The sequence below is a fragment of the Enhydra lutris genome, unplaced genomic scaffold, assembly GCF_002288905.1.
Source record: "Enhydra lutris kenyoni isolate GAN:26980312 unplaced genomic scaffold, ASM228890v2 scaffoldscaffold13, whole genome shotgun sequence".
In the NCBI taxonomy this organism is placed as follows: domain Eukaryota; kingdom Metazoa; phylum Chordata; class Mammalia; order Carnivora; family Mustelidae; genus Enhydra; species Enhydra lutris.
In genome coordinates this window covers 47315396-47342628 of record NW_019154097.1, presented here as the reverse complement: position 1 = coordinate 47342628, position 27233 = coordinate 47315396, and the positions used below count along the sequence as shown (strand labels likewise).

Sequence of the window (27233 nt, the reverse complement as noted above, 5' to 3'; positions counted from 1 at the left end):
CAAACCTATAAAGATCTCATCTTCAATATCTTCGAACCCAGGAGTGGGTCCCAGGACCCAGCCAAGGCTACATTCTCCTCTGCCTCCAGAACAGGAGTCCTCCCTGGGGGAGCATTACCGAAGGGAGGGCACAGGAGTGGCCGAGGGTGCTGTGAGTTCAGGGTGGCTGGAGAGGGACCTCATTGCCTCTGAGCCTGGCTCCCCCAGATCACCCACGAGCCCCCCACGAGCCCCTCACGAACCCCTCACGAGCCCTTCACGAGCCTGCGGCTGCTCTGGCCATGTTTCCTCCTACCCATCCCCGAGCTGGAGAGGTGAGGTTTAGGTGAGGTAAGGTGACACTACCCCCCCCCACACCCCTGGAGCCCTCAGCTGCCAGAAGGAAGAAGAAAGGGCTTCCCCGCTGCCCACCCAGGTCCGTCTACACCCGCAATGCCGTCCGTCCTTACGACAGCAGCAACAGGAAAATCTCTCAGAAGGTGCTGCTGTCCTTTTCATTGGTGTGACATAAGGTGACAGGGGTTTAGGGCCTCAGCAAGTTGCCTGCTCCCCAAGTTAGTCCCACCGCAGAGGAAATGCCAGGAGCATTTACCTCGCCTGAGTCTGGGTGGGGGCTCCCAGGCTTAGCAAGGGGAAGGTCCGCTGGGTGGATTCCATCATGCTCCCTCTGTGCCCACTGCCTGCCGGACATGGGGCTCGGGCAGCCATTCCCTGACCCCCGCCCCCCGGCCTGGACACAGGGACAGGCCGCCCCCATCCTCCTCCAGCGGCTTGCGGTATTCTCGTCTGGCTTCAAGTGGTTCCCAGTTCTCTGACATGAGACAAACCTGCTTCCCCATCACTTCCCTGTCTGATGCCCAGGGGCGCACCGTATACTCCTCCTGGCCCTTGACAGGTGCCAGAGGGGACCCCAGCAGAGACCTTGCTCTCGTTACCCACGAGACTTTGGCCACACGAGCAATGGCATTTGGTGGGTTGGTTCCTACTTTCCAGAAGCCATGTTTACTCTGGGGCCCATTTTACAGGTGGTAATAGTTGGGGAAGACGGACTGGCCTGGGGCCACACTGTCAACCAGCGGCCACCCCTGGGGTCAGAAAATTTCTAGGTTTCCCTGATTTATAGCCCAGGATCCCCAAGTTGGGCTCTGGGCTGCTTCTCTCACTGCTGAGCCATAGATAGAACCCAGAGCATCAGGGGAGCTCTGGGGGATGCCAGGGTCCCAGTGGCCCCTGATTTGTGCCCGGGCCAGACGGGAGCTTCCAGTAGATGGGTTGCACGCCCTCTCCTCCACCTTGCACTCCCGTCCCAGCCCCCAGAGGGAGCTTGGAAAGGCCCTTCTGGCACGCCACTGCTGCCTGAACTCACATCCTCCCTTGCCCTGCTCCTAGGCAGGGGAGCACTCACATGTGGCCCCCAGGTCGGTCCTCCCTGGTGAGCATTCCCTCCTTCTCCATCAGCATCTGCCGGAAAGTCCTGACCTTCTGCCGGGTCTCCTCCTCTGAGTACCTGTAGGGGCACAGGGACAGTGAGGGCTGCTTTCTTGGCTTTCCTTCCCTACCTGCCTGCCCCCCCCCCCCCATCACCGGTGTACCTTCCAGCTTGCAAGGACCTGTCCGAGGTCCCACCACCAAGCAAGGGTTTCGGTGCTGGGGACGCTCAAGCCCTACCCATCTGGCACCACACCAGACAACCCACCAGCCAAACAAACAGGCAACGACCAGCCGAACAACCAAAGGAACTAAAGGAGCCGTTGTTCCTAGAGGTGGGGAGACGGTTCAGCGGAGGCCATGCCCTTCCTCCCTGTCCTCCTCCACTCCCACGGCAGACCGCACTCCCACAGCCAGACTACAGGCGCTCTCTGGAGACATATTAAGGGAGAAATGAAGATCCAGGCCTTGTCTGCTTTTCTGGCCTCAAGGACATCTGATCCTCACAATGGTCTTGGGAAGGCCTCAAGATCATCCCGACCTCTGCATGAGCAAGGCTGCCTAGTGGCTTGTCCCAGATCCCAGTGCTAGACCCATGGCTTCCTCGTCTGGCGCGGGAGGTGGGGGAAGTCTGGTCTTGAATGAATGCCCTGACTTCTCTGTTCCCTTCCCCCTACCCACCTAAGCCCGGGCTCAGGCTAGGGTCCAAAGTCCAGAAGGACCATCCTTGCTTCCATGCCCCGGGGTCCATCATGACCCTCTCTCTCTGCACCCCTGTGACAGCCTCTGGAGGGCTTTTCAGCTCCTCTGGAAAGTCCCCTTCCAGCCTGTGTCCACACTGCCCCGGGGCAGGGCTGTGGGGGGGAGGATCTTAGCTCACCCAGCCCCTTGCCCTGTGCCTGGCACATAGCAGGCGTCTGTAGCTGAATGAATCTCAGGGTCTTAAACCCCTCACCCCCACTTCCTGGGCTGCAGGTCATTATCCCAGATGGAAAATACGGTGGCAAAATATACACGGGGTCTCCTCTGTTCACCATCCTCTCTGTCCACACAGCAGACCCAGGCCTCCGCATGGAGCTTCTCCATGAAAATGGCAGGTTGTTGTCCTTCAGGGACCCCACGGCTGTCCTCCCTCCTCATCTCCTCCCACCTTCCCTCCCCTTCTCCGACAGGCATTTGGGATTGGCCCAGCCCTTTTTGGAGAGCAGTTTGGCAAGTCCTTGCAAAAGCCTTAAAAAATGAGCACATCTTTTGACTCAAAATTAACTTGCAGGTTTACCCAGTGGAAATAGTCATGGCTAAGCACAAAGGCGTGACTCATGGGATGTTTACAGCAGGACGGACACCCCCACCACCAGGTTAGGTGCCCACGTTTGCATTTCCATAGCAACCTGTACCTCCAGGGGCCGGCAGGTGGCTCACAAGCTGATCTACCTGTGACTGACTCCTCTATATCCTGCGCAGGCCTGGGAGATCCCTGAGGGCAGGGGCCTTGTCTGTATGGATTGCCATCATGTCCCCAGCATCAGACACCTTGTCTGCCAAACGTGGGGTCCACATTTTTTTTTTTAGACAAACGAGTGGCTGGTGATGGAGAGGCATCGAACTGTTTGCAGGTTGGATGTTCCTTTTGGACATCCACCTCCGGTGGCTGCGTGGCTGGAGGGGAGGGATCTGGAGGCCGGGAGGCTGGCCCTGGGCTACTGCAGGGGTCTGTGCAGTTGGAGTGAGAGAGTGGCCATGAGGACGCAGGGGAGAAGCGGACAACTATCCATCAAGGACGCAGGATGACTGGGGTCTGGGGACCGACTGGGGATGTCAGGGGCTGCATGAGAAGCACAAGTTGCTTCTTAGCCACATATCCCCTGACCCCAGCTGAGGTCTGTCCCTCCGCAGGTTCAAGCACCTGTGATGTGGCCCACCATCGGGAGGATTAAGTCCTGCCTCCCCGCGGCAGGGGCCCCTCTCTTCCAAGCCTGGGTCTTAGCTCATCCCTGTCCCCCCCAGTCCCTGTTAGCCTCAGACCTGCGTTTGGCTGGAGGTGCCTTGGCCTTGCTCATTGGGCAGTGCTCACCTGGGCTGTCCTGGTGCCCAGGAAGAAGGGGCGGTGGCGCGTTCTGAGCAGTGGAGGCACGGAGGAGCTCCTCCCACCCCACCTCCTCCTCGGGAAACCAGCTTGTCGTTGGCATCGGCATAGAGACAAATAGTAGTGGCCCTTCGGCACTTCCCAGCCCCTGACTCACAGGGCTCTGGGAGGGAGAGACAGGCTGGCTGGGCCGTTAGGCACGGGGCCCTGGGCCCGGAGGGGTTGGGGAGAAGATGGTCCAAGAACGAGGCTGGGCCAGATCCTCAGTTGAATGGGATGAGCTTCAGGCCAGGGTCAAGTTCCCCAGACTCCTGGGATCTGTGGAGGCTGGGTGGTAGGAGTAGAAGTCAGGGTTTCATTGATACATGGAGCAGGACACATGCAGGGACTGAGGGCTGAGCTCACAGCTGGTAGGTCCAAGGCAAGCTGACAGACTCCAGCACGTGTCATTGGGAGGCCGGGAGGGCTGGGCTGAATCGACGTGGAGGCATGGGGAGGACCCCTCTACATCTCGGGACATCTTGCTGGGAGAAGCTGGGGACCCGGGGCTGGGCAAGAAGGTCTCAGGTACAACCACTGCCTCCATGTCTCCTGCTCCTTCAAGCCTCGTGAGGTCAACCCTCAGCTGGGGCCACGTTGGACAGTGATTAAGGGAAGAGGCCGAGAGCCAGGCCGTCCTATTTTTGAGTCCTGGCAACCCCCACTTCCTAGCTCTGTGACCCTGGACGAGTCCATACACCTCTCTTAGCCTCAGCCTCTACATCTGTAAAATGGGATAGTAACTTGTCTTTCATGGCTGTCGCAAGGACTGCAGGAAATGATGTTTACAAAGCACTTTGTGCAGTGGGTGGCACATAGTAGCTGCTCAATAAATAGTAATGACCAAGGACTATTTGTCTCAGAGCAGGAGGGACAGAGGGTCTCATGGTCCTAGGCCCCCTGCCTTTTTCCATACCACACCCCCTGCCAGGTCAGCATCATCCCAGGTTGGGAATCACCTGGGCCTCTTCTCTGTGTTCTCCTCGAGGCAAGGGCCGAGATAGGAAGCTGGTGCCCAAACTGTCCGCTCCTTGTGGAGGCAGCGGCATCTGCCAACTTAAGGCCATGCAGGGGGTCCAGCTGCCATGCCAAAGTCTCAGACTAAAAGTCAAAGGCTTGGCCAGGGAACTGGGGACAGGGAGGACGGCAACACCTGTCTCAGTGTCCCCACCCCCTCGCTCTAGCCCTCAGGCTCTCTTGTCACCCCTCCACTCTAGGGACCACAAGGGAGGGACAGGCCAAATTCGTTGTTGCTCCCTGGACCGCCCTCTGAGGTTGGAGTGTGGTAAGGAGACACTGCATTTTCAAGGAGGTCCCCAGAGTACAAAATGTGTCATTCTGCCTGTCTCTGCCCAGACCTGGACGTTCCTACAGTGTCGCTTTCTCGGCCACTACTCTGTTCTTCCCTGCAGCTCTGAGGCGGAGGATGGCCTTCCTCTTCCCATTTGACGGATGAGGAAACAGAATAGGGAAAAGGGAGGCTTCCAGGCTCCAAGCCCCAGGGGCAGAGCCATGCTCTGTGCACCTCGGGAGTCCTCAAAGGAAGGGGCATAGGTAGGTGTGTGTGTGGCGGGCAGTTGGGGCTGAGGTGGGAGCAGCACATCACACAGGCCTGGGGCTCCGGCTCTAGACTTCCGGTGACTACAGGCCACCCTCCGAGGCTGCCGGGAAGGCGACTCCCAGACAGCATCAATCACCAGTGAATTAGCCGGCCATCCATCAGTATTAGGGAAGGGATTGCTTTTTAATGGGGCCAAAGAATGTGTGTTCCTGTGACTAGTGGGAATATTTGTCAAATGCCTGAGAACCAGGTAAATAAGCTCGAATGAACCAGTGTTTGTGGAAATGGATATTAATAACCGGATGTCATGACAGAGCGAGGGTGCCCAGTGCTGGTGGAGCACCTTCCGGGGACTGGCCGGAGGTGGGGGAGCCCTAAACATCTTTAACTCACGGGACTTTCTGAACGACTCCCTATTTCCCAGGCCAGGAGCTGTGGCTTGCTCACGCCTGGATTGTGGAGTTCCAGAGTGGTTGTGCTGCTAAGGGTTGGGAGTGGCGGGGCTGGTGACTTGAGAGCTAGCTTTCCGGGGGACTCCTGTCTAAGGACCACCTGGAGTGAGGGCTTGGGTGGGGGAAAGGGCCTGACTGGAGACCTAGTGGGTGCCTCCCAGAGAGGCATGGGTCCTCGATGCCAGGGGACCGGCGTCAAAGACATGGCCAATGCCGTCCCCTTCTGCCTGAGGCTGTCCGAATCTGAGAATGACCCTTTTGTGTGCAGTGAGGGGCTGGGGGCTCCTGGAGGAGAAGGAGATTCAGCCAGGGGGAGGAGGTTTGAGGAGGGGACGGGTGCCATGAGAGGAGGCCTTCGGAGTTCCCTGAGAGGATGGGGCTTTGCAAGCGGGAGGGAGGGGGCTCAGGAAGGTGGTGGGGCTCCAGGAGGAGACGGGGGGGGCAGTTTCCAAGAATATAGTATAGAAGGCTGGCCCTCTTCTGGCCCAGGCAGTCCTCCTGTTCCTTGACCGTGCCCACCTGTTCACAATCCCTTCAAGGCCTGAGTCTCCCAACTTAGCAGGATTTGTAGGTTGAATTAAGGTCCTCAGCTTCTCCTCTTCCCACCCCCTACTTGACCCTGTCCCTAACGGATCTCATTTCTTCTGTCCATATCCACAGCTCATCAAACCTGGTTTCATTGCCAGCTGGAAGCCTCCTTACCTTCCACCTTCAGCTGCCTTCCATCCTTTTATCGCTCTCTGCAGGGACCCTCCCCATCCCCACCTGGTCCCCAGCTGGAGATGAAAACCAAGTCTACGTGCCCCAGGGGCCCTGCTTGGCCGCTACCCCCTGAGGACCCTGGATCCAGGCCCAGCCTTGGCTCTGCCTGCAGCCAATGAGTGTCTCTGAGCCTCAGTGTCTTGCTGGGCTCTCTGGTGATGGCGAGCCATGTCTTGGCTGCCTCTTGGGGAGCAGGAGGCCTGGAATGGACAAAGAAGTGGTTTGGAAGCACTTTGGGGACACAGGCGTCTGCCCCCATGTGGCTTTGGGGCCCCAATGCACTGGGCATTTCTGATTTCTCAGCTCACGGACAGTGCAAGTCTGATGGGTGAGCCCTGCTCCGCGCTTTGACTCCCTTCGCAGCCAGTTCACTTGTTTCAAAATACTCAGGGCGGATGCAAAATGGAACGTTGGGGCCACCGGCTTTCTTGGAGCTGCACTAAAGGGAACAGCTTTGTTCTTCTTCTTTGCCTCCAGCTCTACGTGCTAGGCCCGTCCTGTCTCCACTGGACTTTCGAGGCAAGTCCCTAAAAAGATCCTTACTGACTGATCAATGCACAAGCTCTGACGAACTCCTACTCATCCTTCAAGGCCCATTCAAACATCTTTTCTCAGAGTCTCTCCTCTGAGATCCTGAAGCACTTGGCCCTCTCCTGTCCCGTCCCAGAACCATGATTCTAATCTGTTTTATGGTGGAGCTGGTTGTAAACATGCTTGTTTCTCTTCTGAAATGGGGAGGGAGTGGGGGGGTGAGGGATGGTCTTTGAGGAAGTGACTCCAGTCTGGCTCTAGGGGCCCAACATTACCCAGCGCAGTGACTGGCACCCTTGCGTGTCTCTGTGACTGGTTCTGAACTGCACAGATAAAACGGAAGCTTCCAGATGTGGCTGCTGGCCGGGACTCCTCTGCGGAAACCACAGACAGCCTCCGCGGGACCCCTACCCCCACCCCCAGTCAGGGCCCACTGTGCTCTCGCGCCTGGCTGCCGCACCGGGAAGCTCGATAGAGCCATTTTAAGTATAAATTTTTTAAAAAATTATTTTTATTAATATATGATCTCTCTGATAGAGCCGTTTTAGAGAGGCGCAAACTGAGACCTTGACTTGTCATGGATGTTTCATTACTTCTCTCCGCTCCCCCCTCCCCATTCCTCCCTGGGACTGGATGTTTCGGGAAGACATGGACTGGGTCTCCCTGGCGACAGTAAATCTGAGCCTAGTTCAGAGCTCGCCCTAGAGCAGGCGTTCAAGACAGCTTATTGGTTGAATGAACTAATAAACTAATGCAGTTCCTCTGGCCTGGCAAGGGCCCCACCCCGACCCGGCCTGACTGCCGGGTTTCGAGCCCCTCCCGCCCCGCCCCGCCCCGCCCCGCCCCGCCCCGCCCCGGCCGGCCCCGCCCCGCCCCGCCCCGCCCGGCCCCGCCCCGCCCCCGCCGCCCCCGCCCACCCCGCCTCCCCCCCTGCCCCCACCCCCGCCCCCAGCCCGCTCACCCTTGCTCCTCCATCATCTCCTGCAGCTCCATGCACTTGAGCTCCACGCGCCGCTTGCGCTCGTGGTCCAGGATCTCGCGGTGCGCGCGCTTCACCAGGCCCGGCTCGGCGGCGCGCAACTCCTCCTCCGTCCGCGGCCAGGCCCCCGAGGAGGCGCCGGGCTGCGGGAAGCCGTTCGCCGCGTCCGGTGGGGAGGGCATGCTGGCCGCCCCGTTGTTGACCGTGGAGGACATGGCAGCTGGCCTCGGCCCTGCGAGACAGACACAGACACCAGGCGGTGGTCACTTCTCGGCCACCTGCTAAGCTCCTGTGCGCGCGGGTTAATCCTGGAGATTTAAAGGCCCACTCATGGCTCTAATCCGCTTCCCCTCATGCTGCAGAAGGCCGGGGTGGACATCAGGTTAGCACCTTTGGGTCACACCTCAGGGCATTGGCGGAGGGGAGGTGGGGATTGGACATCAGGCTTTCCCATCTGCAAAGTGGGTGGATGCTGGACCTGAAGGCCTCCAAGGGCCTCGAGCTTGGGATAGTCCTCTCCAGGGACCTAGTAACCACCCAGGCAAAGCATTCTTCCTCGTACCAGTTCCTGGGTCCCTGCTTACACACCTGCTTGTAACTTGCCCCAGGCAACCACATCCGTCTCTGGGAAAATTTATTAGTTGTCTTTTTTTTTTTCCCAGTTTATTTATTTAAGTAATCTACACCCAAGGTGGGGCTCCAACTCACAACCCTGAGATTAAGAGTTTCGTCCTCTTCCAGCTGAGCCAGCGGGGTGCCCCAGGTGAAATCTGTTAGTTTTGCTTTTCCTTCAGTCTCAGTTAAACCTCCTCACACCCTGGGGTCACAGGCTGCAGGGCTCCCAGGGCAGCCCTGCAGGAGACGGGGGAGACTCAGTCAACTGCAGTCCCACCACCTATGCCGTTTTCAGTCGATCTGGCCAACTTCTCCCCAACTTTCCAGGTGTGGGCCAGATCCAGAGGGAAGCCCACAGGTCTGTCCCCTCCTTTGTTCTGGAAACACTGCTCCTGCAGATGTGAGCAAAATGGCACTGACATGAGCTTCTATGACTGCCGCATCCTCCTGCAGGCTCAGACTGATGTGGGAGTCAGCCCAGCCCGGAAGGTAGGCGGCCCTGGCTTCACACTAGGGCTCAGAGTAGCGTATGCACACGCACCCGTGCAAGCACACTCATGTGCACTGACAGGACCTATCTGGACAGAGGGGGGCACCTCCAGCTATTTCCACTTCCTTTCTCCTAGGCTCCAGCTAGTTGCTAAGCAACAGGGAGGCCTCCTTCCCAGGGAGTGGGATGGGAGAGAGGCAAGAGTGGAGGGAGGTGGGAAGAAGGGATTGGGCATGTCTGGACATCCCGGATGGGGCCTTTCCTGCAACACATGCTCACCAAGCCCCACACAGAGCTCTGGGAGCCCTGTTCTCCACCTGCCTTGACCATGGTGCTTGGCCTTGGGTGACCTTCTGGCTGTTGGTCTCCTGCACCAGGGAGCTTGGAGACCCCTCTTGCCCTGGCCCACCACCTGTCACCAAGTTTGGTTCCCTAGCCCCTCTTCTCGACATTGCTTCCATGCCTGTCACCAGCAAAATCCAAGCCCCTCACTCTGCTCCTCTGCCTCTCATATCCTGGCTCTCCCCCCCCGACCCCCGCCCCCCACCCCGGCCCTCCACCCTGCGTCCACCTTCACCATCAGTAACCTGAGAGTCAGCCCAGGAGCACACCAGACTGTGTCATGCCCTAATAGCCTCTAGTGGCTTCCCGTCGCTTAAAGTCAGACACAGCCTGCCTTCTGGTCTTGCTGTAACCACACTCCCACTGCCACAGATTCTCCCTCTCTCTGGTGTCCAGGCTTCTCCACTTGGTGCTCCCTTCCCCTGGGACACCTTTTTGACTCCTTTGTGTCCTCAGAGTCACTGCTCATAGGATCACTACCTTCTCGAAGGCTTCCCTTACCCCTCTAGCTGGTGCTACCCAGCCAGAGCTCCTGCCACTCACTGTTGGCCCCAAGGGCTCACAGGTCTGCCCCCTCCACTCCCTCCAGCACAGAGGGCTGCCTAGCTTTAACTCCTAGTGCCAGTGACGTGCCTGAGTGAGCAGGGGGAGCTCGATTCACTTGCGTGGAACCAATAGAAGACAGTTACAGTGGGAGGCGGGATTGAGGAATACTGGGCAGAGTCCTCAACAGGGTCCGAGACCTCTTCGCATTTTGCCTTATGCTATCTGGCAACTTCCTCTCTTGCTACGCTTCATGGTGCAACCAACATCCAGCCCCTCAGCCTTGGTCATCTGTCCCCAGACATGCACTCTCACTCCTTTGGGCCCTTGCCCATAGAGTTCCCCTGTGCTGGAATTCCATTTCCTCTCTTTTCGACTGGGGAGCTTCTGCTCATCCTTCAGGGTCCAGCCCAACTGTCACCTCCTCTGGGAAGCTGACCAGGCTTCTCAGGAAGAATGAGCCATTATCTATTCCTGCTATTTGGGCTCCAGCTTTTGTCCTCACCTCTTTAGATCCTGAAGTTCAACTTGTTTGCATCTGACCTCGCCTCCTGAACCATGAGCCCTTTGAGGAGGGGATCCCTTCATTCTGGCTCCCCAGAGCCTACCCAGCCCCTGGCAATGGTAGAGGCCTCTGGAGGGTATAGGGGAGCCCAAAGAGCCAGGCTCTGAGCCATGCTGCTGGGCATGCTTCCCCTCTGACATGGGCGAGGCTCCCCAGCCTAGAAGTTGGCCCGAGCTCCTTGAGGGCAGGGGAGAGGGGAAGATGGTGGCGGCAGTTCTGAGCACACTCAGATCTCCAGACCGCCCCCGCCCCTGCCCCCAGCAGTTCTGTTCCCAGCTCTAGCGGAACACCTGGCTAAGATTGCTAGACGGCTGAGGGCTATCCTTCAGGAATGGCTCTAAGAAGGAAAAGAGAGGGTACATGGGTGCGGGGGCAGGGGTAATCTGGATTTGCACTGGGACAGATGGCGGATTCTGCCAACTTCACTGGGTGTGTTGCAGATGGCCACCAGGCAGGAATCAGAGATAGGTCATTGAGGGATGACCCCTGAACACCAAGAGGAGGGGCCGGGCCCCTCAGAACAGTCCCTGCATATGCAGCCCACTTCCTTCCAAGCTGTAGGTGCTGGGGCAGCAGACCAGGTAGTTACTGCGGGCACAAGGTCTCTCTGAGAGGCATCTGACCTTATCTTTTATGGAATCCCTGTGAAATTGCATAAGGAGAGAGACCGATCGCGGTTATTGGAACGAATATTCTGCACTGTTGTAATTGGTGGATAGACTGACCTGTGCTCCAAGGGAGCCGATTCATGGGTTGGTATCACATTAGATGGAACATGTTTAGTGGAGGGCCACAGGGCTCTGTCTTCACCTATGTCTGATCTGATATGTTCGCCATTGACTGGATGGAACATTGATAATCTGATGATCGGATTCATTGATGACAGCACCTGGGGAGCCTCATAAATTGAGTCATTTTCTTTTTTTTTTTTTTTAATTTATTTATTTGACAGAGATCACAAGTAGGCAGAGAGGCAGGCAGAGAGAGAGGGGGAAGCAGGCTCCCTGCCAAGCAGAAAGCCCGATTCGGGGCTCGATCCCAGGTCCCTGGGATCATGACCTGAGCTGAAGGCAGAGGCTTTAACCCACTGAGCCACCCAGGTGCCCCTAGAGTCATTTTCTAAAAGACTCACTAGACTGGACAGATGGAAGACATTGAAGAAGGTGGAACAGGACAGAGAAAATTCCCTCACTCTGAAGCCAGATCCCAAGCGAACTTTCTAAAATTGGAATAGGATAGACATGATTTAGACACAGCATATTTAGGAAGGATTTAGGGGTCTTCAATGGTCACAGACCCGATCTGAGTCAATACTATCCTGTGGCTGCCAAAAGTGCTTGTTATCTTAGGCTGCATCAACAAAGACATGATGTCTAGAATGGGGAGGTGATAAGAAATATACAGGTGGTCAGAATCCCTATCTTCAAATACTTGAAGGATTATAGAGGATTTAGGCCAAACCTGGCTGAATCTGTGGGGAAGCTTGTTAGGATCAGATAGAGTTGGGAAGCCTGGGTGATTCAGTCTGTCAAGTGTCCAACTCTTGATTTTGACTCAGGTCGTGATCTCAGGGTCCTGAGATCAAGCCCCACAATAGGCTTTGTGCTGAGCTTGGAGCCTTCTTAAGTTTCTCTCTCTCCCTCTCCCCCTCCCCCTTGCACGTTAGTCCACACTCTCTCTAAGAAAAAGAAAAAGAATTAGGTGGGGTTACCAGATTTGGCAAATAAAAAATACTAGGGAAGGGAGCCTGGGTGGCTCAGTTGGTTAAGCATCTGCCTTTGGCTCAAGTCATGATCCCAGGGTTTTGGGATCGAACCCCACATGGGAGTCTCTGCTCAGCGGGGAGCCTGCTTCTCCTTTTCCCTCTGCCTCTCAATCCTGCTTGTGCGCTCTCTCTCTCTCTCTCTCAAATAAATAAATAAGTAAATAAATAAAAGTCTTTAAGAAAAATACTAAGATGCAAGTTAAATTAAATTTGAATTTCATGAATTTCATATTTGGGGCATACTTATACAAAAAAAAATCCTTATTCATTTGAAACTCAAATTAAACCGGGTATCTTATAGTTTCTAGGTCAGTCCTGCCTGGGACCCACCCCAGACCTACTGAACCCGAGTCTCTTGGGGATCGTTCATGTCTCCCGAGTGATTCTGATACAGACTCTCTCTCTGGACCAGCTGTGGGGCGCTGGTGTCTGGAGCAGCAGTTCTTCAGATTTTAATCTGCATCAGAGTCACCCAGAGGGTTTGTTAAAACACAGCTTCGGAGTTTCTGATTCAGTAGATCTGGGGTGGTGTCTGAGAATTTGCATTTGTAACACGTTCCCAAGTGCCCTTGATTCTGCCTGTCCCCCCGTCACACTGAGAAGAGGAAGGACTTGGGCAATCTGGGCTGTTCCAGAAGAAAGCCAGGACTCCTGCGGGGAAGTCAGCTAGAGCGGACTTCAACTAAGCCCAAGCCAGGATTTTTTTTTCCCCCCCGTAGCAATCAAACCTTTAAGAAAAAAACTAAGCAGTTCAGTTCATCCTAACATAAGCGAGCTCCCCGTCACAGGAACGTTGGAACAGGAGGTAGATATCTTACCCGCTTGACAAACACCCACCCAGCATCTACTCAGGCCAGATCCTATGAAAGGCTGGGCATTTGGAGATGAACATGACCCTGTCCTGGCCATCTGGGAGCTCATGGACCAGTTTGGGAGACCAGATGGGTGGTGCAGCCGTTTCCTGGGAACATGGAGGGCAAATTGGGGGTGCACTGAGAGTGAGGAGCTTGTGGGGGTCAAGCAGGCAGGTGTGGAACCAGAGCCCCAACTCTCACCCTGACCCTAATACGATAAGGTCCTTGGGGACAAATACATTGAGTCTCTTTGGGGATACGGTAGGAAATGCGGATTGGCTGTGAGACCCTGAGAAAGTCACTCCCCCTCTCTGGACCCTCCTCCCCCACCCCCCACAGGTCAATGAAGACTGTAGACTCAAAGATCCTGCAGATGCTGTCCCCCTCTGGAAATCTAGGTTAATACTAACGCCTGTGTATACTACCAGACCTCCAGCCCAGTCCCTTCCTGCTGATGTGGTCAGTGGCCAGAGCCGCACCAGCCACCCCCAGAGCTCAGCCCTGAGGCTGTCCTCAGCATGGGCTCAGGTCCCAAGGGCAAGCCCAGATGCAGGGCCAGCCACACGCATGTGCACGTTAAGAATCTGGCTGACAGGCTGACGGGGAGCATCTCCTCTCCTGCTGGCCGGGAAGTGGTTCAAGGGCCAGAGCCCTGACTTCCAAGGCTTGTGGCTGAGTCCCTGGGCTGGCCTCCATCCCCCAGACCCCAGCTGGGCTCCCCTGAGCTGCCCTGCTTGAGAACAGGATGGAACGCAGTCTGGATGCGGGTACCTTCAAGTCCAGCTCTGCTGGGAGAGATTAATGGAAGGTGAGACAGCCCATCCATATGGCAGTGTCCAGTCTGCTGACAGGCTCGGGTGCAGCTAAGGAGCTCATCACTCAGCCCAGGACTCAGAAGGGGAGGATGCTCAGGGCCTGGCCAGGTCTGGGAGAGAAGGCAGTGGACCACATATGCGTCCGATGGGGGAGAGTGGGACGGGTCCCCGGGAGCCCCGGTTTGATGGGGAGACAAGGAGGCTTCGGAAGGAACTCATGAGCTGAGTGATCTTGGTCACATGACTAAAACTCTGTGCCTCAGTTTCCTTGCCTGTAAGATGGAACTAATAATAGCATCCTCCCTCTGGGTTTGTTGTAAAGGACTAACCCCTGGGAAATGCTATCGGAGTGCCTGGCATGCAATGAGCATCTCGTAGGTAGTACTCATCATCACTATCGTTGCTTGTTGGGGCGACTGTCCTCTTCTGGACACGGGGTTTGAGGAACGCCTACATGTCCTGGTGAAGATGCCGAGGGAGCCTTATATCAGGTCTGGCACTGGGGAGGAGGCTATGACCTGGGCCTCACTTGGGAGTTGTCATTATATTGGGAAGACTGAAACCCAAGAGTGGACCAGGTAGTCGACTGGGGAGGGAGGAGAGGGCAGAGGTTGGCCGGGGCAGGGCAGTGGGCACCATTCCGAGGAGTTTGCTGGACTGACCTCAGCCACTTTCCCTTCCCTCCCTGCAGGCCACTCCCCCCCACCACCTCAGCCTCCAGCACTGGGGCACCCCCAAGGCAGGCACCTCAGGGTCCCCTCTGCTCCCTAGAGAACAGCACCCTTCCGTTGGGGGCTCCTTTACCTGTCCTTGCCAGCGAGAGGCCCACCTCCCCAGATATGGTGCCGGGACTCGGGACCACCACTCCCTCAAGGTACAGATTTCCATGGCTTCCAGCAAGCCCTGGATCCATGGTCACTCAATTTAACCACTATCCTGCCACTAAGGTCCTTCTGTCTCCCACTGGCCCAAGACGAGGATGGGGAGTAGACAAGGAGCACTGGACTCGGAACCAGAAGACTTGGGCTTGAATTCCAATTCTACCACTTCTGTCTGGGTGACTAGGGGATATCCTTAAATCTCCCTAAGGCTCATTTTTCTCATCTGTAAAATGGAGACGATACCCCCTACTTCATAATGTGGTGGGACGGTTCATTCTTTCCGTGACAAGCTTGCTATGAAGACAGATCCTGATGACCCTCCTTACCCCACCCTGTGCTGAGGGAACAAGAAACAGACCAGAGGGGTCTGTCTTTGTTTGCGAAGCTCTGAGAAGGCAACGGTGTTTGAACTTGCCCTTCCAAAGATGAGTCTTGTCGGTGGAAGGGAGAGGGAGTGGAGGTGGGGCACAGCACAGGCTGAGGGCAAAGGCCTGGCAGGGCCCAGGGACCTGGGACTAAGAGGCACAGGGTGTGTGGGATGCACAGCGTCGTGAAGGTGAGATCTCTGAACAGAGGGTGAGCCCTCCCAGAGCAGGAGCCCAGTGTGTGGACAGGGGGTGGGCAGGGGCAGGCCTCCTGAGTTTCCCGGACAAAAAAGATTCTGATGTGGCCCATCAGAAATGTGATGGAACTTACAAACTCATAGGAAACCAGGTACTCAGGTTGGGAAACTAAGTCTGGATCTTTGTAAAAGTGAGTGTGCAACCATCCCCTCTGGGTCCAAGGAATCCGAGGGTGCCCCTACCCCACTCCCATCCCTGGCGCTGACATGTCCCCGCTCTGACATGTCCCCTGGAGCAGAAGGGGGAGGTTGCTCTCCTAGTACCCCTCCCCTCCCTGGGGGTCCCTTCTCCCAACCTCCAGGCCATAAGCATGAGCATGGGCAGAGGGGCAAAGTCATCAAGTAGTGGGTAGAACAAACTAGAAGCCTTCCCGTGCAACCTGTCCAAGAGGGTGGAGCTGGGGGCTAAGGGCCACTGGGTCACGGAACAGCCCCCTCAGCCCAAGGTTCAGGTCATTTGTGTCACAGCTGTTCATCAAGTGGCCACTCTGGGGTCCCCCAGAGGATAAGAGATCCAGGGGAAGGTGCACTGATGTTGAGTGCTGGGATGAGGGATGTGGCAGAGACAGCAACTGAGTTGGGGTGTGTGGGGGGGGAGCATAGCTGGGAGGTCTTCCTGGAGGCAAGATGTGAAAGCATAAGGAGGAGTTTATGGGACAACGAAGGGGAGGAAGGATGTCCTGGGCAGAATGTGGAGATGTGTGGGAGGAAGACTTGAAGAGGAAAGATGGGAGAGCGTGGGCTCATGCCTTGAGCATGGCTGAGCACAGAGGGCCGGGGGACAGGGTGCTGGGGAACTGAGGAGCTAGGTCATACCCTGCAGGTAATGGGGAGCTAGTGAGGGCTGTTGAGCTGGGGAGGTCATGGTCAGGTTTGCATTTTGGAAAGATCTCTCTTGCTGCTCAGTGCCCTCGCTTTTAGGGGTCCCTGCCCTTTGGAGAGAGGTCTGACCCTAAGGGTCAGTCCAGCCCAAGCATAGACCTGCAAGTGGCTGTTCAAAGTCACTTACTATGTGCCCTAAACTGACTTTACTCTGGTGCTCAGTTTCCTCATCTGTAAAATGGGATTAATATAATGCCTCCCCCGCTTAGGGGTGAAGTGATTAGCCCTCAAATTAAGGGTAGGTAGAAGTGTTAACTGCCAGTTTTACCCATAAACAATGCCAACCAGTCTAAACCATGACAGGCGGGAGTTAATCAGTAAGACCTGTAGATCAGTATAAATCAGAACAGATCAGGTAGATAAGTGCCATTCCAGATCAGCACCAGCTTGCAAAGACCAGCAGGCCAGCACGGTGGCTGCTCACAGAAACCAACCCACACAGACCCCTTTCAGCTGGTAAGAGACCCTGCAGCACGAGGCGGGGGGGGGGGGGGGTAAGGTATTCAGGCAGGCCAGCAATGAGAGGGTTAAGCAGAGTGCGCTGCCTCCCAGCCTTCTTGGAATCTCTTGGGAGGTGCTGGCACTGCTGTTTGTTACCCAACCCTCGGGAAGATGCTGCAGGGGGGAGGGAGAGCCGCAGAAAGCCTTCCTTTTAATTATTCAGCAGCCGGAGCTTCCTGCTGCCCCCGGAGGAGCCGGGAGGCAGGCTCTGGCCTGAGCCCCCCAGGGCTGGGTCTGGCGGGCGTTGGAGGAAGGGCCGGTTCCAGGAGGGGCAGGCAGCCTGGCCCACGGGGGATGCTGGCCCCACAGCTTGGGCTGCAGGGTCCCACTCCTGCCCCTGCAGGTCCAGCCCTACGGCCAGGCCCAGGAAGGCCCCCAGGCCCTGGGCGGGGCTTGGAGCTGTCCTCTGCCAACAGTCTGGGTCTGCTGTAGCATGGAAAGCGCAGGGCTGGCCAAGCTCCTAGAGCCAGGATGGGGTGTCCAGGACAAGCAAGGGAGGGAGGACAAGCCCAATGTCCAGGGGAGAAAGCCCAGGCTGCTTAGCTGACACCTGGGTCCTGAACAACCTGTCCGGCCCCACTGTGTCTCAGACACATGGCACTCTAGAACACACCAGTCCCTGCCGCTCCCTCTGCCTGGAATGCCCTTTCCCTTCCATGTTTCCCTACAAGACACACGGCTCAAGCATCTCCTCCTCCATGAAGATTTCCCTGACCTCCAGTGGCGGGTGCACCTCTGCTGTGCTCCCAGAGCCTTACCCTCGGGCTGCCACTCTCTGCCTTTACTTCTTTCTACTGTGACTTGTCCCTGGCCTAGTGGAGGCTCTCCGAGGGCAGTGGCTCCAAGGGCTCTCCAAGGGTAACACCCATCTTTGTGTCCCTCGTGCCCAGCACAGATCTTGGCACAACACAACCACATTGTGAACTTTACTTAAACCATCTGTGAACCTTTGTTGAAATCCAGCCTGCGTTTGCGCTGACGGGGAGCTCACTACTTGTTTTTTACTACTTCCAGAGATGTCAGCAGGAAAGGTCCCTGGTTCCTGCTTCGGTGTGTCCAGACTTTGTGTGTCCGTTGGCATTTTTACACAGGTCCTATTGTCATATACTTGGTAAACCTTGGAGTTCAGCTTTGTCTTTGGGTAGAAAGGACTTGCTTGGGACCCAGGCTCTTGCCAATCAGCCCAGGGCCTCTGTCCCTGTCCCTGTTGGCTCTGATTTGGGGTCCCAGAGCAGAGATCTTGGGTGGCTGCTCCCTAAGGACAGGAGGCCTCAGCTGTCGGCTCCCCACAGAGGAGCCCACAGCAGAGGCAGTACAGCCCAGACGAGACCAGTACAGACCAGCGTAGCCCAGGACAGGCCACGGAGAGCCTGAAGCCAGAGTTCAGACCAGACTCATCCACAGAGGCCAGGGGTGGGGAGAACCCACCCACCAAGGCAGACCAGCATTCCAGACCAGTGGAAGAGAGCAGACCATGCAAACTGGTCATCGAAAATAATGCAGACGAGTTCAACCTGGAAAGCAGATCTGTACACACCAGTGCTGATCCCAAACAAACAAGTAGTCCTTTGGTCCCCCTTCCCTGCACTCCGCTGGAACAAAGGAACCCCGTCCCACCCAGCCCACTCTGCTTCTCTTCAGGGTCCCCTCTGGCCTTTGGATAGCAGATAGTGTCCCCCTGGCTGCCTGAGCTAGGATGGAGATTTGAGGTTCAGGGGCGGCGGGGGCGGGGGGCGGGCAGGCGGGGCGGTAACCTGAGATAGAAGCTTTTTATGGCTGAGCTGTCACTGACAACATGGGCTGCTAGGGAGTGATCTCTGTGTCCTGGGGAGGGTCCAAGCCAGACGGCCTTGGCGAGGCATCCTAGGGAGAGACACCTGTGTGCCAGGAGTCCGTGTTCTCTGAGGCCTCTCCCTACCTGGCCTCTGGGGCTGAAGCTGCAGGGAAAGCCGCTGAGCCCGGGGGCCCACATCAGTTTCCATCACGCCCTTCCCCACCTTCTCCCTGTAAGGATCAGATCCCTCAGGCTTGCACCTCTTGGAGCTGGACTGAGGAAGAGTACGACGGGCCAGAAGCTGTAGGATCAGATCTCTTTTCCTTGTTGAGACTCAGTTTCCCCATCTGGACAAAGTGTCAGTGGCCTGGCTACTACTACTGGGGCCAGGGTAGCTCTGGGCTCTGAGTCTCTGGTGGTCTAAGACTTAGAAGAGTCAAAGTTGGTGGCGAGGGGCTGCCCTGGGAGCTCTTAGCAGGAAGGATGTGTGCGGGACAGATAGACAAGCCCCTTCCACGCACTGGGGCGGGTGACGGGAGAAGGCAGGGCAGCTGCCTCCACTGCCCACACAATCTCATTATGGAAAATTCCCTCTATTGACTCAGCTCTAATCAAGCAGGCTGCCCTGGGCATCCCCCCCCACCCAGGGTTCTGCTGGGCCGGGTGAGATCAAAGACAGAGCCGGGCTGGGGGCTGGAGGCTCCTCTGCCTTTCCCATCGATCCAGATGCGCCTCCTGTTGCTAGGCAACCGCCTCCAGTCTCTTCTGGTCCTTCCTCCCCCAGGGGCCGCAGGATAGGGCAGTAAAGGGGGAGAGAGAGAGAGACCCCACGTTCATTCTCTAGGTCTTCCCTTACCGAGCTAGAGATCTCTGTCACCAAGGCCCTCCTCTTACACGGGGAACACCCTTCCTATCCTGGCAGCTTGACCCTCCCCCAGAAACGGACCCCTTTTCTCCCCTCACATTTGTATTCATCTCCAGAGTACTTGAAATTCACACCTCCTGTGCTGCCCATAAACACTCCGTCAGGGAGACAGGCCCTGCGATTCTGGAGAGGAGAAGACACCCCACGGGGGTGTGCAGAAAAAGTCAAGGCTACCAACTTCCAGCCCAGCGTTGGGCTCCTAGATGTAGGAGCCATTTAAGCTTAAGAGAGTGGCTCTGAATTCACACTCCCAGTTTTGAGTGGGTTGGCGCTTTTTTTTTTCTTTTTCCAAAACGTAGGATGCATTTCATAGTAGTTTTTTTTTTCTTTTTTGTTTCAAGTGCTATAATTTAAAACTGTAAGTTGTGTTTTAAAACAGGCATAAGAATGTACTGTGGGTTTTGGGGGCTGTAGTTGACCAAATGCAAATCTGTTCACTTGATCACATTTTAATATTTTGCATATTTTATCTACCCTATACTGCTCATCTTTCCCTTTTTTTTTTCTTTAACCAAATATATGCATGCCATCCAGCAGTGATGTGCTGACCTACTTATATAATGGCTTATTTAGGATTTTAAGGTCTCTCCCCGTTCTGAGGTCTTTACAGCCCTCAGGGGTGGAAAGTATCTCCTTTTCTCTCTGGTCTCTCATTAGACCTTTTCTTAATGCAACTAAGAGACAGGAAGAGAGATGTGTTTCCCAAAGTATGAAGAGCCAGAATTCGGGAGTTCAAGGGCCCAGCCCCCGAGAGCCACTGGGAGATGCACGGTCCCTGTGCAGCCGTCCGGGTGCCCTTGGTCCTGCCACTGCCTGACACCTGCTCCCCCAGCTCTGCTGTACGGTGACAGCTCCTCCCTGACTCCCCTGCTCAGCCCCCATCACACACTTCAACTCCGAGAGGCACAGCTTTCCAGGGTCCTTGACAAATGGTAGCCAATTAATGTCAATTAATTTGATTAGCCTAAATAGTTAATTAAGCAGTTAATTAACAACATCATTGACAATAACCTATGGCTCCTGAGGGATTGTGGGTGGGAGGCAGGGATGGTGGGGGGCTCTCCTTGCTCTGGAAGGGGTGAGTCCCTTAAGGTCAGACTGGGTGACTGGGCGGGGGCTGTTCTCTGAGTCTCCACCTTGCTCTGTCATCAGCCCCAGAATCTTCATCGGGGCCTCGTCTGACACCTCCCCCCCTCCTCCGCTGCCAACAAGCCCGCCCCTGGTCCCTGGCCAGGATTGAGAGGGTCTGATTTATGCTGGAGAGGCCACACCTCAGCACAATAGCAGAGGAGAGCTATTGTCTAGAAACCCATTCTGCCCTAAAATCCCAGACAGGAGTCCCTATCTCTGCTGCTACTACCCCCACTCCAGACTGTACCCCCTCAATGCCTCAACCCCTGTCAGGGCCATGGACTTCCCCAAGCTGGCCAAGCAGCCCTGGAGGGGAATCATTGCCCTTAAGCCCATCCTACAGATGACTGCCCTGAACCCCTCCCAGAGGCCAGACCCTGTGTTTGCACTGGGGACCCACAACAGTGACTAACACAGGGTTTCTGCCCTCTAGGAGCTCCCAGTCTGTGGTATCATCAAACGGTGAGGCCTCTTTTTTACTACCGTGTCTTAGCTGGGTGATGCTAAAGACGGCTCTGTGCCTCAGTATCCCCCTGCTGTGTGGCCTGAGTACCTCCTAGGATGTTGTGAGGGCTAATGAGTTTGTCCATGGGAAGCCCTTAGAGCAGGACCCAGCACATGGGAAATGGGGTGTTTACGGTGATTATAGAGGGAGCCAGAAGGGTAGATGACCAGCCAGGACAGAGTACAAGAGGGGCCGAGAAGGAAGTAGCATGGGACCCTTGGGGGCACACGGCGGGAGGAGAGCTTGGAACAAGGAATTGTTCAGAAAACACTTGAGCAGAGGCTGAAATTCAAAGAGGTAGAGGAAGGGAGAAGAAGGGCATCCGGACAAAGACAACAGCACGGGCAGAGTGAGGAGGCGCTGGTTCCCAACTCTGGCATGTATACTTGCCTGGGAGCTTTAAAAAAAATGCAGACCCCAGGCCCCATACCGAATCCATCGTTATGGGTGAGCCCCAGGAATCTGCTTTTCATAGGCTGTTCTGGAAACCCCGATGTAGCTACCCTGCACCTAGAGACCCATGGCTGCCGTGGATCTGGGTGTCCCAGGTCGGGAGGAGCTGAGCTGCAGTAGGAGAGGCCCTTGGCCACGTGACACATGTCGCAGGCCCCCAGTTCTCTCCATCTGTCCACATCATGCTTGCCCTTCGGGGGTGACCTTCCTGAAACAGCTCTGGCCATTTGCTCACCTGCTGGAAACATCCCTGGGTTTCTCCACTGCCCACAGGAAAAAGGCCAGACCCCACCCCCCACCCCCTGGACTGGCACTAAGACCCTTCATGAGGCCTCCCTCTTTAGCCTAGTCCTCAGCCCCTGGGCCCAGACCCCGACTCTCCAGCCACACTATCCCCCAAGAGCTTGGTGTTTTCCCTCCGCACCTCTGCTCATGCTGTTCCCTCTGCCGGAAATACCTTCCCCTTTCCCTCCCCCTGGCAAACCTGTACTCCTATCAAGTCCATCTGCGAAGCCAGCTCCAAAGTCAGCTGGGCAAGCAAACTCCCCCACTGCCAGTGCCCCAGCTGTCCTTGGAACGCTCCCTCATTAACCCATATTCTGTCTCAAAACATTCACCGGTTTATGGGCCTCACTCCCCACTGGACGGACTGGCTGCTCTTCCCTTTCTCTAGTGCCTAGCACAGAATTTGGGGATGCCTATGGTAATTCAGCTGTTGAATTCAGAGGAGCTGCTGAGCCAAAGTCTGATGTATGAATGAATGAATGAATGAATGAATGATCGTCTCTGCTTTCTGATACATGAGGAGCAGGGGACAGAGGGAGAGAGCATTTGGAGGTAGGGAAGAGAGGAATTCTGGGGACACTGATGGGTCACAGGGATCAATAAGCACGTGTCAGACTGGGCCAGACAGGGAGAGGGGACAGGGCTGCCTGGAGGCAGGACCAGCTGAGTGTTCCAGCTTCCTTCCCATCCCAGAAGTCCCCTCTGGTGCCCTCTTGGAAGAAGGGGTGGCTTGGCTCCTCTGCCAGTCCTGAAGCCTCCTCCCCCAGCCTGGGGTTCTCTGATTCTGAGGGCTGGACCAGTAGCCAAGGCTGGCCCCCCCATCCTGCCCTGCCCCTGGCCCACAGGGGCTCTCCTACCTGCACGTACGCCCTTGTCAGCTCTCCCAGCGTGTGTCTCCAGTGCATGTCCCCTTTGCGGTCACCTCCTCCCAACCCCTGGCCTGTTCGTCTTTGGTCTCTTTCTTTCCATCCCCACCTCAGCCCCCGCCCGAATGCAACCAGAGTGGGCTTCCTAGAGTGCAGATCTGACTATTTCGTGACAATGCTCCAAAGCCTTTTACGACTTCCATTGCTTTCCAAATAAATCCCCAGCTCTTACAGTGATTCTTAAGATCCTTCCTGACCTGGCCGGGCCCATCCCTGCCCCCTGGGCTGCCCTCCACCTTCTACTCCCAGGTGTGCCCTGCGTGCCATGGCCACATTAGATCATTCCTTATCCTCTTAGCTCACCAGGACTTTTCATTCCTTTGCGCCCACGCTGTTCTCTGGAGTGTCATGCCCCTGCCTTCTCTGGCACCTTCCCTGTTGTTCTTGAAAGCCCAACTTCAGTGCTCCCCTCCCAGAAGCCTCCTCTGGCTGCCCACCGTGGTAATCTCAGCCCGACCAGAACATCAGCTCTGTTCCTTCGTGCCTGCCTTTCCCACTAGTTTGGGCGCTCCTCAAGGTAACGGTTGGTGTCCGGTTCACCTGGGTCCTCAGCACTCAGACTGGGACCAGAAAATAGGAGGCAGCCAGTAGATCTTGACCATGTGGTCTCACACTCAGATGACTGCCATGTCTGGGGTAGTGCCCTGGACTTAATCCTGGCCCAAGTCACTTCTCCTAGCACATCTGGAGGCAGGTATCCTTATGCCCATTGTACAGGGGAGGAAACAGACCTGAGTGTAGAGTTTGGGGCCCAAAGGAGATCAGAGCCCAGGAGACTGGTAATCGCCTGATTCCCCATTCTGAGCTTTCTTCTGAGGTCTTGTTGGATCCAAGGGGATGTATGACCCTCACGTGCTCCTTCTCCCCGAGCAGCTTTGGTCCTCCCCTCCTCCATCCCTGGTTGACTGTCACAGGGCCCAAAGCCATCTCTCCAAAGGAAACCCCCCCCCCCCCCCCCGCCAGAAGACCTGAAAGGTGTGCCCCACCCAAGAAGGAAGGGCTGGGGTAGGGGGCAAGGTTCTCCTCCCAGCTCTCACGGGCTCCCTTGGGAAGCAGCTCCAGCCTTCAAATAGCCATTGAAAGCAAGCTTTTTGAAAAATCTTTAAAGACATCAGAGAATTCTCATGATAGAGTGAAAAATAGAATGCCGGCTTCCCCCAACAGTGTGTTCCCAATCATTTAACTCCATGTCACTATGAACACACGGACAAAATCCTGGAGGCACCATCCCTGGTGTTCACAGTGGCTCTCTCTGGGCGGTGGGACTACAGATGAGCTTTATTTTCTCCTTGGCTTCTCTATTTTCTCAAGTCTTGTACAAGGAAGATGTGCCATTCTTCGAATCACGAGAATTCAGTGAAACTTGCTTTTTACCTGTCTCCAACCCAGGCAGTTTTGGGGGTGGGGGGGGGGGGGATGGAGCTCAGTACGGGAGGGGTCTCAGAGCCACAGGCCCTACTCGAAGCTAGAAATAAAATAGGTAGGCCAAGAGCTCCCCAGCTCAGGAAGCTGCCTGCTCCCCAGGGTCCGGTTCACTGGGCCCAGACCCCCTCGTAGGCCTCAAAGACCCCAGCAGGACACTAAGGGAACTGTGGCCCCGCTTGCCAGCTTCTTCAGGAAGAGCAGCCTCTGCAATGGGCGGGAGGCCAGGGAGGGGCTGGCAGGAGGCTGAGGCCAGGCTGGACGCCTGGGAGGCAGCGCCGCAGGTGGATGGGCTGGTAGCGTTTGGCTGGGGGTAGGGGTGACCCTGGGGCCGGGGGCTGCTCTGCGCTAAGGCCAAAGATGACCACTGTGGCCTTCCCCCCCACCCCAAGCCAAGAGAATCAGCTTGGGCAGCCTGGACCTGCTCACCTGCCCCGGCCCGCTAAGGGCTCCCTCCTGCCCCCTGTTCTGGATGGCATGGAGTCAACAGGGCTTGGCCTCTGGGAATGGAGCTGTCCCCCTCCTGTGCCCAGAAGAAGGTGAAGGAGCAGAACCCAGAGTCGTCGGCAGGCCCTGAGCCACAGTGAGAGCTAGGCTGGGGCAGCCTGGGGTCTGTAACGGTTGGTGATGAGCCCCTCCCCGTCATAATCCCTCTGCTCATCCCTCACTGACCCTTCTCCCCCCTCACAGAGCAGCCCACCACCCCTTCCTCTCTGAACCCACCCTCAATGAGTGCCCTCTCTGATCCTTCCACCTCCGTGAGCCCCCCACCTTTCCACACCTAACACCGGTGGGTGTTAGAATTGAGAAGGAATGTTCTTGTCTGACCTCCTCTCCCCACTCAGACTGGACTCCCCAGACCAGCTCACGCCCTCTCCGGAGCCCTGCACCGACTTTTCAGAGCAACAGCTGCAAATCCCTTCCCTCTCACCCAGACGCCACAAGTAAGCCTCAACTACCTCACCCCTGCCGCTTCCCTGGGTTTGGGACGTGTGCACTTGTGTCCTGGGAGCCTCCTGGAGTTTGGTGAACAACTCGGGGAGGGCATCTTCAAAGTGTCCCTGTAAGTCACCTCCGATCCTGGGCCAGGACGGTTAAATCCTGGCTCAAAGAAAGAACCTGGGGTCTCCACGTAAGCCACTGGGCCTCTCCAAGTCATATTCTCCCCCTTTAGCTAAGACCCCAAGATTGCAGATGAGAGGAACTGGTGAATTTTAAATCTCAGCTTCAACTAGTAACTCAAACTCTGAAACACCTCGAGGTGACTTCTACCTCTGCCCATAGCACCACAGGCTTCCCGACATCCAGATTTACAGAGCAGAGAGATCTTAAAATCGTGCTGCTGGCAGGGCTTTCAGGGGTCATCCAGTCAAACCCCATCATTTTATGGCTGAGGACACTGAGGCCCAGAGACAGGAAGGGACCTGCTCAAGGTCACACAAGGAACCAGGGGCGGAGATGGGCGCAGAAAGAAGGTCCTCGGACTCCTGTCCCAGAGCCCTTCAGCTACCTCTCCTTCCCGCCTCCTCCCACCTTCCGCTGGCCCACTGTGCCCTGGCTGACCGTCACCCAGGAGCGCCTAGGGAATTGAGAACAGAGTGATGTTGTGGAAGCCACACTGGGCCCCTGCGTGGGTGTGGGCTGCACCCAGACCTTGCTCTGTGACCTTGGGAAAGTCACATTGCTTCCAGGCCCTGTTTTGCTCCTCTGTGAAAGGGAGCAAAAACACCTTTGATACCAGGTTTTGGGAGGGTGAAATGAGGTCATGTATGTGAAGTGACAGGTGCATGGCTGGGGCTCGGAGGGGGTGAGGGAGTTAAGGAAGAGAGGGTGGGCTCCCCTCATCTCCTCAACAGAACTCCCGATGGCTGCTGGGACCGGAGGAGCCTTGGGGACAGTAAGAAGTGGGCAGAGGAAGAGTAAAGTCAGTAGGGGAGGCTGACCCCAGCAGTGCTGGCAGTGGCTTGTGACCATGGCCCCGTCTCGGGGTGGGGGCTATCCGCTCAGAAAGGAACAGCCAGTCTCTGGCTTGCTGAGGTCAACAAGAGGCTGGCAGGCAGAGGAGGTGAAAAGTGGGCATGGCAGTGAGCAGATGGGCCTGTCAGACCCAGAGTCCCGCTCTGGCAGGCGTGACAGCAGCAGGGGTGGGTTGTGCTGGGGGCACCCAGCTGGCCAGTTCAAAGCACGTTCCACCTCCAAATATCCCAGTGACCTTGGGGGAGTCAGCTCCCCACTGCGCTGCACACCCTCACTCATAGTCTCAGGCTCCTCACCTGGAAAGCCAGCATCCCGAATCAAGAAACTAGCATTTAACTGGGCCTTGCTATCAAGGGGTTGGGACAGGTCATCAGCTGCACTTCTGCCCCAGAGAAGACGGCTTGGGTGGCTTTGTGACCTTGGGGAAGATACTCCAGTCTCATTTCTCAGCTGCAAAATAGGGACAACGGTGCCTTCCTTGGGAAGCTTTTGTGAGGACTGACTGAGTCATCTGTAGCCCTGTGCCTAGCACAGAGCCTGGTACCAGGCCCCGGGCCAAAGTCCACCTCCTCTGGGAAGACACAGACGTGCTTCAAACAGTGCTGAAAACTTTCCCACCTTTACCCAGCTCCTCCTGAAGAAATTCTTACTTGCCTTTCATCGACTAACATTTGCCCAGCATTTTCCAGCCCCAAAGTCATCTCCCTTCTATTATCTGGATTATGTCTTGGAACAGCAAAGTAGATGCTGTTAACGTGACACCTGTTTTACAAATCGGGAAACAGGTTCAGGAAGGAGAAGTAGCTTACCTGAAGTCATGCAGCTGAGATCTGAACCCATCTCTCAGAATTCAGAGTCTGTGACACCCTACCTACTTACCCCCACCTCTTAAAATCCAATCAAATCTTTATTCACCCTTCAAGAATTCCTCCTCCACCCCTCACAGGAGAGTGGGATGGGGCATAAAGTTAAGAAACCCCAAAGCTGGTAATGTGTGGGAGCAAGTTCCTAGCCAGCTTGGTCCTATTTCTGGCTGGGGTAGAATTTTGTGCCTGCCGGGGCCACGACCTTAAGATGCACAAAGAAATTCTCCAGTCCCTGCCCTGCTCTCCGTCTAAGTTC

At 56.1% G+C, this 27233-nt stretch overlaps 1 protein-coding gene across 1 annotated transcript in view; it reads right to left on the bottom strand.

Moving 5' to 3' along the window:
- Positions 1 to 8053, bottom strand: part of LOC111145493 (serine/arginine repetitive matrix 3) — a 32239-nt gene extending 24186 nt beyond the window's left edge. Inside the window, exons 1-2 of the mRNA XM_022500386.1 lie at positions 7821 to 8053; positions 1406 to 1507 (exon numbers count right to left, since the gene is read on the bottom strand). Coding sequence (XP_022356094.1) covers positions 1406 to 1507; positions 7821 to 8053 — 335 coding nt within the window. The remainder of the gene's footprint in view (positions 1 to 1405; positions 1508 to 7820) is intronic.
- Positions 8054 to 27233: the final 19180 nt, after the last annotated feature.